This window comes from Triturus cristatus, chromosome 7 (genome assembly GCF_964204655.1).
Source record: "Triturus cristatus chromosome 7, aTriCri1.1, whole genome shotgun sequence".
In the NCBI taxonomy this organism is placed as follows: Eukaryota; Metazoa; Chordata; class Amphibia; order Caudata; family Salamandridae; genus Triturus; species Triturus cristatus.
Window position 1 is genome coordinate 404,745,261 of NC_140590.1, and position 11,260 is coordinate 404,756,520.

The following is an 11,260-nucleotide window of genomic DNA, read 5'->3' on the forward strand; positions in this document are numbered from 1 at the left end:
GTGTGTTTACGCAGTTATGGGCTGAAAGTTAATAGCTCACTATTCTATATTAGGACTTTAAGTTATAAATTGCAAGTCACCAACGGATGTCTCTTTTGAAAGCATTAATCTGCAGATCTGTTCCCATCCTATGCACTCTGTAATCGACTTCGTACATGTTGTTTGCAGTTTGCAGCAGGCATATTAACCCTCTGCACTAACTTCACCGAGGTCACAACCTCAACTATACAAAACACGGTTCTCTTTCCAGGATGGTAATTCATCACACAAGTTTCCTACACATTTCTGTGAGGCCTGGTAATTGCCGGCGGAAAGAAACGCTGCAGCAGGTGATTCGAAAGCTTTTAGTGCTGGCTGCGCCGTGTGCGACAATGTTTTTTTGCCCATAAGCCAAAGGAGTGAAAGTGTAGGAGTCACATGTCACCCATACCGGTAGGCAGTAGTTTAAGAGTGCTTGGTGTGGAGAAGCACAAACGCAGAGTCGAAAAAGAAACAGCAAAGTTGGGAGCTTCCTTTAATAATAAGAATCGTTTTTTCGCCAAGTGTACCCTCTTTGCAACATTAATCAATTTTGTAATGTATATTTGTCGGTGTGTTTATGCAGTTCTGGGCTGAAAGTTAATAGTTCACGTTTCTATATTAGGACTTTAAGTTATAAATTGCAAGTCACCAACGGATGTCTCTTTTGAAAGCATTAATCTGCACATCTGTTTCCATCTGCGGTATGAAGGCTCCGGACCCGCGATGTTAAACCCGCATTGCGATGGCAGCGCGTGAATCTGAATTCGTTGTAATGGGTGTTTCCCCCATGAAGCGGCGGTAGAGCAGCGCGCCTGCTTGCGATACGCTTTTTTGACGTCCTCATCTGAGGCGCCGAGGCGGGCCAGGCCTAGGCTTTTGTACTAATTAATCTACCCACGCACGGTTGCTAAAAATATAAATAAAAGAATATCGCAGCACCTCCGTCACAATATCACACAATTCAAGCGGGCAAAACTGCTTGTTTTACCTGAATGCTTATTGCAAGCCTCGTGGCGGCCACGGACTACTGCTTGCAGAGGCTGAGTGACGTTTCACTCCCCCAGCCAATCACTGGCTAGAGCCCAGTCATGGGCTGCTAGCCAATCAGATGCCGCCAAAGGCTCTCTGCAAGCTTCGGATTTGCTGTGAGCCCCAGAGTGTCCACAGCCTGTTGTTTTAATGTGATTAAAACGTGATTAATGTCTACATGTCCGTCGGACATAAATAGACAATAAATCTTCTTGCCCGTCAATATAAACATGGTTCGGGCGATATGATTCCCCCACCCCTGTCGTATTGTTCGAGCGTACTTAATGATCCCAGGTTAAAGCCAGTACTTATAGGAAAAGACGTTTGATAATTTACAACTGGGGCAAGAAAAGAAAAGAACCACCTCTCTCCATGATCGCTACTACCTTTTTTCAGTTTATTTTACTTAACACATGAAAAGTTCGGGGAGAACTTTTGTATCTGTCGAAATTGTATCTTTGCTGTTCGCAGCCATAATCTCACCTCTCAATTCCCGCTCAGGTCCCGGGCGGCGGTGGTGATTTCTGGGGCACAGCGCTTTCCTTCCTCAGCGCGTCCATGCTGCCTGCACGCGCCAGTAGGCTCTCTGATTGGTCGACAAGGTCCACCAATCACAGCGCTTATTTGGTAGTTGCCAACCAATCAGAGCCGACTGGCGCGTGTAGGCAGCGTGAGCAAGACATGCTGTCTTGTGGGCGTGTATTCAAAAAAACGCGCCCAGAGAAAAATCGACAAAAAACAGGGCTTGTTTGGAGAGACGAACCTCTTCTCCAATGGCTGACCAGCATTTAAGAGGCCAGCCAATGGAGAAGAGGAGAGGAGAGAAGAGAGGCGGGTTCAAGCCCCTCTTCTCCAAGTCATTAAATCTCGCGAGCGAGACTGAGCAAGCGCAGCCTTCGCTAGCCGAGACCTAAAAATGGGCACATGGCCAATATCCAAAAGGGTGTGGGACCATTTTGTTAGTATGACTTCAACATATGACAAACTAACCCATTTATGCAAATAAAACTAAACGGAGAGGCCAGAAACTTCTATAATCCGAATGGGTGAACTGCTAAACAAGCTAGGGGACATTTTTTTTAAATATGTGTGTGCAACACATTGTGACGCTTGGACAAGGTTAGAAAAGTGCTTTACAAAATCGAGCAATAAACAATTGGTGGTTCACATCACTCAGTCACACAATTCTTTAGGCGGCATAAAACTATTATAAATATACTGAGAGAACAAGAAAACAATTAAAGCTTAAGTATATAGAGTTTAGGAATGTCAGGTAACTCTTAGATGTCCCTTTAGTTTCGACTTCAACATAATGAAGGAACACAAAGCGAATAAGCAGGTTTGGAAAGTGAGGCTGAGGGACAGTTTCATCGGTACATCTGAACCAAATGTCTGATCATGCTACTCATTTATTTCCCATTTATATTCAAGTATACCTGATAAATATAGTATGCAGGAAAGTGTCGATTCTGTGAACAGGCCAAAAACATTCACTGTTTGCCCAGATTTGAACTCAAAGCGTGACCATACAATGGTTGCACTAAAGAAGCTTAAATCAGAGTTATCATGAAACAGTCCTTTATCCCTTGCCGAGATTATTTACTTCGGGCAATCGGAGGGTAAGGACATGACAGTACGCACTTAAGACAAACATTTAAGGATATGGTGACATTGAACACCTGAGATAGTGAAAAGAAATAGAATAACAGATCTAGTATGAAAACCTTTACTAGAAAAAAGGATATATGCTTTTGAGTAGCAGGAATGTTTGAATTGTGTAGGGGCTCTTAAAATATTAAACGCTTTTTGCCTGGACCAATCCATTTCAAACTCACTCATTTTTTCAATCTAACTGGGTGACTAACAGGAAGCCATGGTAGAATAATAAAACACAAGGATACTAAATAAATATAAAATATAAGCCTGGCACAGAATTTCTCCACCACAATATTGTTGTTTAAGTGGCGTAAATCAATTCACAGACGGATTTTTCCATCCGATTTTCTAACGACGACGACTGGAGAAATCCATTCTGAGGTGTCAATCTCTTCAATGACTCTCTTTGAAAATAATTCTTGGAGTTCCTTATTTACCTCATCCCTTACTAGTATAGGGATGGGTCTGACTATGTACTTTAGGCTCTGCACCCTCCAAGCACTATACGGTGCTCAAAACCTTTAAGCGCCCCCAACTGCTCATTGAAAACCATTGGGAATTTTTTACACAGAACATCGGCAAGTTTTCTATTTTCATCCATTACCAATACCTTCTCTTGACTAAAATAATGTGTAAACTTTTTTGATCATGCCAGCCTAAGACCGACGGTCCGAGCTTTGCAACATATAACTTGCCCCTAGCTGACCTTCCTTTGAAAAGGAACGCAAGCCATCTGTAACCCAGCAGGTCTATTTTCTCTCCTGTGAAACTTACTGGGTTAACATCAGAAACATTCAGATAGTTACCGATCTTATCAATGAAACTTGTCCTCCACACATTTTCATTCACGATAGTATACGGTGACCCCAAGTCAGCATATACTTTCGTTACTAATCCTCCTAAAGATACTTCACAAATTGGTTTGTTCCTTAAATAACTTTCATCAATGTTTAAAACAAAATTGTCTTGCAAGTTAACACAAACATCCTCACCCTCTAACACCTTCAGTGTCTAGTTCATCAGCATGCACATACTTAACATTACTACGCCTACGGCACATTTTGCTAAAATGTGCAAGTAAGCCACATATCCCGCACTTTTTCCTTAAGGCAGGGCAATTCTTGCTAAAGGCTAAATGTTCACTGCTGTCGCAACGGTAACATTTTCTTGCTTCCAACCTTCTATCACTTGTAAAATTCTTCTGTAACTGGTTAGACCATCCTCCTGTAGCTTGTTGAATTTGGCCCTTAGAGTGAACTTGTAATTTAAAAACACCTGGAGAGTCTTTTGTTAGGTCTTTATCAGATTCCTTAAAAACAGTGGCACATCTGCCCGACATTTCTGATTTTCTCATAATGGCTACAACATCTTCCAAAGGAGCATCTCCATTCACCCACAACTGATCTTGAATAGGTGAATTGTTGTTATGTACTACTAATTGGTCTCAAATTAAGTCATCGTGGAGATCTCCGAATTTGCAAGCTATAGCCAATTTTTTTAAATCATCAAGCCATTCGTCTACTAACTCTTCTTTATTTTGTTTCCTCTGAAAGAATTTGTGCCTTGTTACACCGATACATACTTTTGGCGCAAAGTATCGGTCCATATCCTTGAGTGCACATTCAAAAACATCTAGGTCAGCTACAGTCAATTTTGTCATGCGAGAATACGTTTTTAATCCCATTGGTCCTAAGGAGTGAAGGAGAAATCTTTTTTTCTGTTCAGGCTTCATTTTACCAGCCTCATCAATTGCGCACACATAGTTTATAAAGTACTCCTTCCACTCAAGCCATTTTATATTAGGCTGTGGACCACTAACCCAAAATGGATGGGGTGAGCCAATACTAAAGCTCTGTTGTGCCATTGTTTCTTCAGTCAAACAATCACTTTGATCGCCTTGTTCCATACAACTGCTGACCTCTTTATATATTTATATTCTTCCTGTCTTCCTTTTACTTCCCCCTTTTTTTTTATTAATATATATATTCATTGGCACAAGACTGCGTGGAAAGTAATCCAACATACCATGAAAATGTTCTCTTTCTTCAACTCGACAAATCTATCATGCAAAAACCAGAAGAAAAGAGAAAAAAAAAAAAAAAAAAACAGAAACATGAGTATCTTCTCGTGCCCCGACAGTCTCACCTGTTCCTCTTTTGCGTTAGATTGAAGAAAGTTATTTTGTAGTCACTGCGAGCTAAATCCACTCGCTCGTAGCAGTGAACATCTGATCAACTCCTTATTCCGCCCAACGACGCAACGTAGATGAGCACAGCCAAAACAGAATGGCCGTCACGCAAGGTCATTTAGCGTGACCCGGCGTGACGGCATGCGTTTCTGTCTCCACAGCGCGGTCTCAGCATGAATGGAGTACCGCCCGTGTTCGAAACAAGAACTCCGCCACTGCCTGAAAGATGCGGCCGATGACGGTTAGCAACCGTCTGCCGATAGATCGCTGATAAGGTAATCCTACCTGGATGGAAATTTCTTGCCTTTTTTTCGTTTTTGTTTGGCCACTTCCGACAGCGACTCTCAATCTGTCCGTAACATCAGTGTGTGACTTTCCAAATATCCGCCACACTCTCGCCAATGTAGAAGCGTGGATCCTTCCAAATCTCCGCTATCCAAATGTTCTACAGGATCCCATCCTCGTCGCCAATTGTAGGGAGGATCGGAGGCAGGGTGAATGAGTAGAATAAATATTTATTAAGTAAATATTACATATATAGGAACAATCGAGTGCCAGGGAACACGACCTCTCCTCTCCAGCTCCAGTGCAGGGAATCACCCACACTCTAGAACTGGAGACAACAGAACCCATACGTATGACATGCTACAATTCTATATCGCTGACGCAAGCACGAACAAATAGGGAAAAGGCAACCAAGACTAAATAGGTATACACTACACCATGGTAGAATAATAAAACACAAGGATACTAAATAGATATACAATATAAGCCTGGCAAAATGTGTAGCAACGTTTCCGAGGTACACTAGTCGACTGTACCACTCAAGCCCACATCGTCCTAAAATATGCACAGCTCAAGAAAATGAGTCAAAATGGATTTCCTAAACTATTGCGTGCACCTAAACTTCCTTCACTTTTAAAAATGGTGAGCTATACACGTTTCTTCAGTCTTATTAATATGAATTGCACTTCCCTACTCCTTTAAGCTCTTTTACTGTTCAGGAAGGTGAAAAGAAACACACAGCAGGCTCCCTTCCTTCTTCATTCTAGAGCTTTAGAAGGGATAGTAGTTACTACGAATATCAGAAAACTTCCCTAAAGGGAGACAAAGATAAAGTAGTACTCCTCAACCAACTTCTACTTTTACCTCTACAGAACAAGTCAGGGTAGAGTATTCCCCCTAAGAGAAGCAGCAGTTCGTCAATCATTCTCTTTCTGGTTTTTCAGCAGGCAAGTGACAAGAGACCCTCAAAATGTACTGCAGGACTAAGTAGTCTTTGTTGTGTAAAGATATTTTTACGGTCACAAAGCCGCAGATTCACTAAGTCACAGGTACTGCGAACACTAAATACCCTTTTACTATTTACAAATGTACTTTTACAACCCTTTCCAAATCACAAATAGCAGGGGACATGAAAAATCAATACTCCTTCTATTTGTGATTCGAAAAGGATGCAACAGCCTCATCGATCAAATCCCAACACCTCAAAAAAGGTTTGTATGCGATTCGCAAAGAGGAAGTTATTCCCAATCGAGAGTGAGAAATGAGAAGAGATATATATATATATATATATATATATTACCTACTGGCGGTCCCCAGTAGGTAGTTATAGTTAGGACCATAGGAAATCCGCAACATTCTATTTTGAATAACTTTGGCGCCGGTCGACGAATCCTCGCAAATTTTTCAAAATAGGTGGGGCGCTACGCTCCGCTCCTACCCTGAAAGTCTCGGGGGGATTCGTCAAGCGGGGGCTGAGATAAAAGGGGGGTCCCAAAACGCGTTTTTCCCATGCATTTTTCCATAGGACCTTTAGACACAGCTACAGCCCGAACGGCTGAACAGAATTACTTGAAATTTGGCAGAGAGGTAGTCCTCAGGTCAAGGAAGTGCCTTTTGTAGGTTTGGTGTAAATCTGTTCAGTAGATTCTGAGAAAATAGCCTTTAAACCAATATATATATCTGAGCCAGCTTACGGTGCGCTTACCGTACGCGTACGGTGGTGTGCGCGAGCGCGATTCTGATTGGCTGTTAGATCTTAGTAAACATTCGAATCGGTCGAAACCAGGAAGCGGCGGCCGCCATTTTCTCTCTCGCTCTCTGAGTTGGGCAGCAAAAACGAAGCCCAAAAATGTGTAAAGAGGCAGTTTCTTGAGATCCTAACCACCCAGGATTGATATAGGGGTCCCCAAACAACCCCCAAGCCCCAAAAAAAAAAATTTTTGTTTTCGGAAATTCGCCGATTACGCTTACCGTACGCGTACGGTAAAAAAATTTTTTTTAAAAAAAATTATCCACATTCTCCCCACCCCGTGTGCAGGGCACCATTTGTGCATGGCCTATCACAACTATGAAATTAACAAAAAATACATTTCACAAAGATGCACATAATATGTCCCCCATGTGCGCACGGTGCGCGAAGCGCATCGTGCGTACATGGCTCATCCCGCATAACGTGGGCACGCGGTGCGCGCAGCGCACCGCGTGACCACCGTGCGTGCACGGCACTAACTGCGTAAAGTGGGCGCGCGGTGCGCGAAGCGCACCGCGTGCTCACTGTGCGCGCACGGAACGAACTGCGTTAACTGGGCGCGCACGCCACGAATGGCGTAAAGTAACTTAGCATTTTAAAAAACGTACAAATTCACTGAAAAAACCATAGGTTTCACACACGTTATAGTTAGGAATTAGCATTTAAAAAACCTTGCAAATTCACTGAAAAAACCATAGGTTTCATACATGTTATAGTTAGCTGTACATTTCACTCGTAAAAAACCAATGAAATTCCCCCGTTATAGTTAGTGCAGGCAACTATAACTCACGCGACCGCAATCTTCTGCTGATGACATATGTCTCTTTATGGAAAAAAAATATTTGTAATATATGTATAGCTAAAATTTAATGGAAGAAGACAGGGGCAAATAAGTGTCTAAATACAGTATTAGCATCAGCAGAGGATTGCGGTCGCGTGAGTTATAGTTGCCTGCACTAACTATAACGGGGGAATTTCATTGGTTTTTTACGAGTGAAATGTACAGCTAACTATAACATGTATGTTTCGAAACCTATGGTTTTTTCAGTGAATATATATATATATATATATATATATATATATATATATATATATATACACACACCTCATGTTAGAAGGCAAATGCGGGGACGTAGATCTACTGGCCTCGAGAAGCCTCGAGTGAAGAATGTGTGATAGTATCAATTAGTATAAAGTCTGCATTGCAAATTACAGTTTACCAAAGTGCGCGCATCTATTAACCTTCTGATAAAATATTTTCAGGAACTTTTTCTTTTTAATTAAGTTTTGAATAGTCAGATATAACTATATTATGTTTAATACACAAGAGCGTGTACTTTGCCAGATTAAACTATCAAAAACCTAGAACCAAGTAAAACGTGTTAAACCAGAATACTCAACAGTGTCATACAAACGCATTAATGTTACAAAGTGCTATGTCGTATTGGTAGGGTTGGGGTAAGGGCCGCAATAAATGCAAAGACTAAAACTGGCAGAACCCCAAACGAGGTTTGAAGTGTCAACCCTAGGGGCGAGAAGGCAAGTTGGGGAACTGTCTATTTTATGGAGACTTGGTTATTCGGTGATGAGGTATATCTTCTGGAGAGGGACTGTTTATTAAAAGGGTTCTGCTCCAGGAGCTAATGGTGGGGAATGTTTTAACAGCAGTCGTGCTCTTGAGAGGGTCCCCGTTAGGGCTGACCAGGGCGCGAGCCTGAGGTCTATGGCGGTCGAGAGAATAATGGACTTTAAACTGAATGGGGGAAATGCGTGCTTTGTGAAGGCGAGTGCGGTTTAGATCTCGACCAACAGAGGGAGGTAACATGTCCAGGCTCAAGCTGAGGGTCAGCAATGTATTAGAGGGGGCTCTGTGTTGGACGGCTTAGCTCTTGTTTGGTGGGGTCATGGGCCTCTGCACTTTAATGGATAAGCAGACAGTGTAGTGGGGGCTCACCTTTCTGAATGCGAAGCTGGGCGGCGGATGCCTTCTTGCTGCTTCCCTTGGTGCCCCCCGCAGATTCTTCCTCCTTCTTTTGCTGTTTGAGGGAGAAGAGTTTGATCATCTTGTCGCTAAGGTGCCCGGATGCCGGGCTAAGGAGGGGGTTTGTGGGCCTGGCGGCCCAGGAAACTGGGACCCTGAGGTACTGTTGGTATCCCACGCACTGAGCTTCTTTCTCTTAAAGTCCTACCGAAGGTTCCGTCCTGCCTGAAGCCGCCGGCTCGCGTGACTTCTCACTAGAGCTCTATAGTACTCAGACAAGGGTAGCTCACTGCTTCAGGACTAGACAAATGCCGCGAGACCAGAAGGCGCTGCGTGAGACCGGAACTCCAGAAACGTTTGCGGGGCTAGGCCCCAACAACATTCAGGGGCACTCGGGTGGCTCCGGAAACTATCATTCAAACCACGAACAACTCCAACAACATTAGGTAACACCAGTGCCAAGCCTGGGCTTCACCCTCGAAACACCGGGATACGTAGAAATAAAACTCGGTTACATCAGTGTCCGGGATTTCTCGGGAACGTTAGTGACACATCAGTAGACATTGCAATAGAAAGAAGACTCTAGCCGCCAGACCTTTCGAACTACAACTCACAAAGATAGTTAAAACAGAAGACAGACAAAGAAGATAACACTCCCACTTGTTAAAGGACAAAGTAAGCAGCCATCTTGGAAAGCCGTTCATCGCCCAAGCTGTTGTCTGAGTACGGGATAGCATACCTACCTTCCAACTCGCACGTTGCCACAGAGTGCCACACGATATTGGCTCCCTTCACACGGTCACCCGGTGAGGAGTCGATATCACACAGTGGCAGAGAAAACGAGCAGGAAACTACGGTAAATTGGGGGGTTTCAGAGGATTTGAACTCCCGGCGTCCATGAAGGGGCATGGAAACACCCCTGGACATCGGCACCATCCTCGGGAAGCCTTTTCTCTGGTTTTGGAGGAGGGTGATTGGTGCCATGGCGGAGACAAAAGTACCTCTCAGGTGCTTCGTGGCACGAAGCCCCGCCCCAAGGGCCGCCGCCCTCCTCACAAGGAGACATTTCTGTCGTTTTTGGCAGTTTTGGGATGGTATTGAATTTTAAAGTTTTTTTTAACGTTATCTGTTTCATCAAGTATATATCTAGGGGACTTGTTGAACCAAAATGATAGGTTTAATTGAATGTACCCTCAAATTGACCACAAATAAATTAGCCTAAATGTTTTTTCGAACCAAACAGCAAATATAAATATGGTAGCACTCCTATAATAGCAAGCGTTTGCAACGCAATAGGTCTTGCATTTATGAAAGTTAGAGCTATTGACTTTCTAAATGACAAGGTATTTCACCTATGTGTTTTCTGTTTTGAGTGGAGTGAAAGTATGTGGTGTTAGTGTTAATATGTGGGTTGGATTGGAATTGTGTGTGGTGGAATTGTGTGGAGTGGACTTGTGTAGTGGTATAATGTGGCAAGGTGTGCTGTGGAATTATGTGGATCGTAATTATGTGGTATTAAGTGTACTAGAATTATGTGGCGTGGGATTGTGTGTCATGGAGTGTAATGAAGTACAATGGTATTTTGTGTTGTGTAGTGGTATGCAGTGGAGTTTACTTATGTGGTGTGCTGTTGAATTTTAGTGGCATGATGTGAAATGTTGTGTGGATTGGATTATGTGGCGTGTAAATGTGTTGTTGAGTTGAATTATGTGGTTTGTTGTTGAATTAAGTGGTGTGGAATGGAAATTTGTAGAGTTGTATTGTGTGGCATGGAAGTGTGTGGTGTTGAGTGAAAATTATGTGGAGTGGTATTTTGTGGCATGGTGTGGAATGTATTTATGTGGAGTGTTGCTACGTGGCATAGACTGGATGTATGTGCAGTGTATTTATGTGGTATGGAGTAGAGAGTAATTATGTGGAGTTGAATTATGGTAATTATGTTGTGTGGCAAATTGTGTGGGGTTGAATTGTGGATCGGTGTGATGTGTGGAACTGTGTGGGATGGTGTGGTGTATATTTGTGCAGAGTGGAATTATGAGGCATGTTGTGGAGTCAGGGATAGTGTTTTCAATATTGTAACACAGCAGCAGCTCATTAATATTGCTGCAAATAATCTCCGTGGCACCCTCCCATTTCTCATATGTCAGGTCCTATTTTGATGTAAAAAACGCTTTTTATGGATGTTGCCTGAAACTGAAACACAACATACCCTTGCAAAATGTCTGTAACAGACTTTCGAACATCACCCAGCATTACAAATAAATTAAAGGGAAACAGTATTTGAAACAATATGTGTAAATTTTATTTTTCAAGGTCATCAGACCAAGACTCACTGCAGAACAGAGCTGGC

At 42.8% G+C, this 11,260-nt stretch overlaps 1 protein-coding gene across 5 annotated transcripts in view; it reads right to left on the reverse strand.

Moving 5' to 3' along the window:
* The window catches only part of UBE2M (ubiquitin conjugating enzyme E2 M), a 151,993-nt gene extending 142,050 nt beyond the window's left edge, over positions 1-9,943 (reverse strand). For 2 of the 5 annotated variants that reach the window (XR_014966489.1, XM_085616659.1), the window contains exon 1: positions 9,654-9,909. Coding sequence is in view for 4 of the 5 variants with exons in the window: in XM_085616659.1 (XP_085472785.1) it covers positions 9,654-9,894 (241 nt within the window). In the remaining variant the exon portion in view is untranslated. Of the gene's footprint in view, positions 1-8,883; positions 9,531-9,653 lie in introns of those variants that run through there. The other 3 variants (XM_085616660.1, XM_085616662.1, XM_085616661.1) reach the window with 3 other exon arrangements.
* Positions 9,944-11,260: the final 1,317 nt, after the last annotated feature.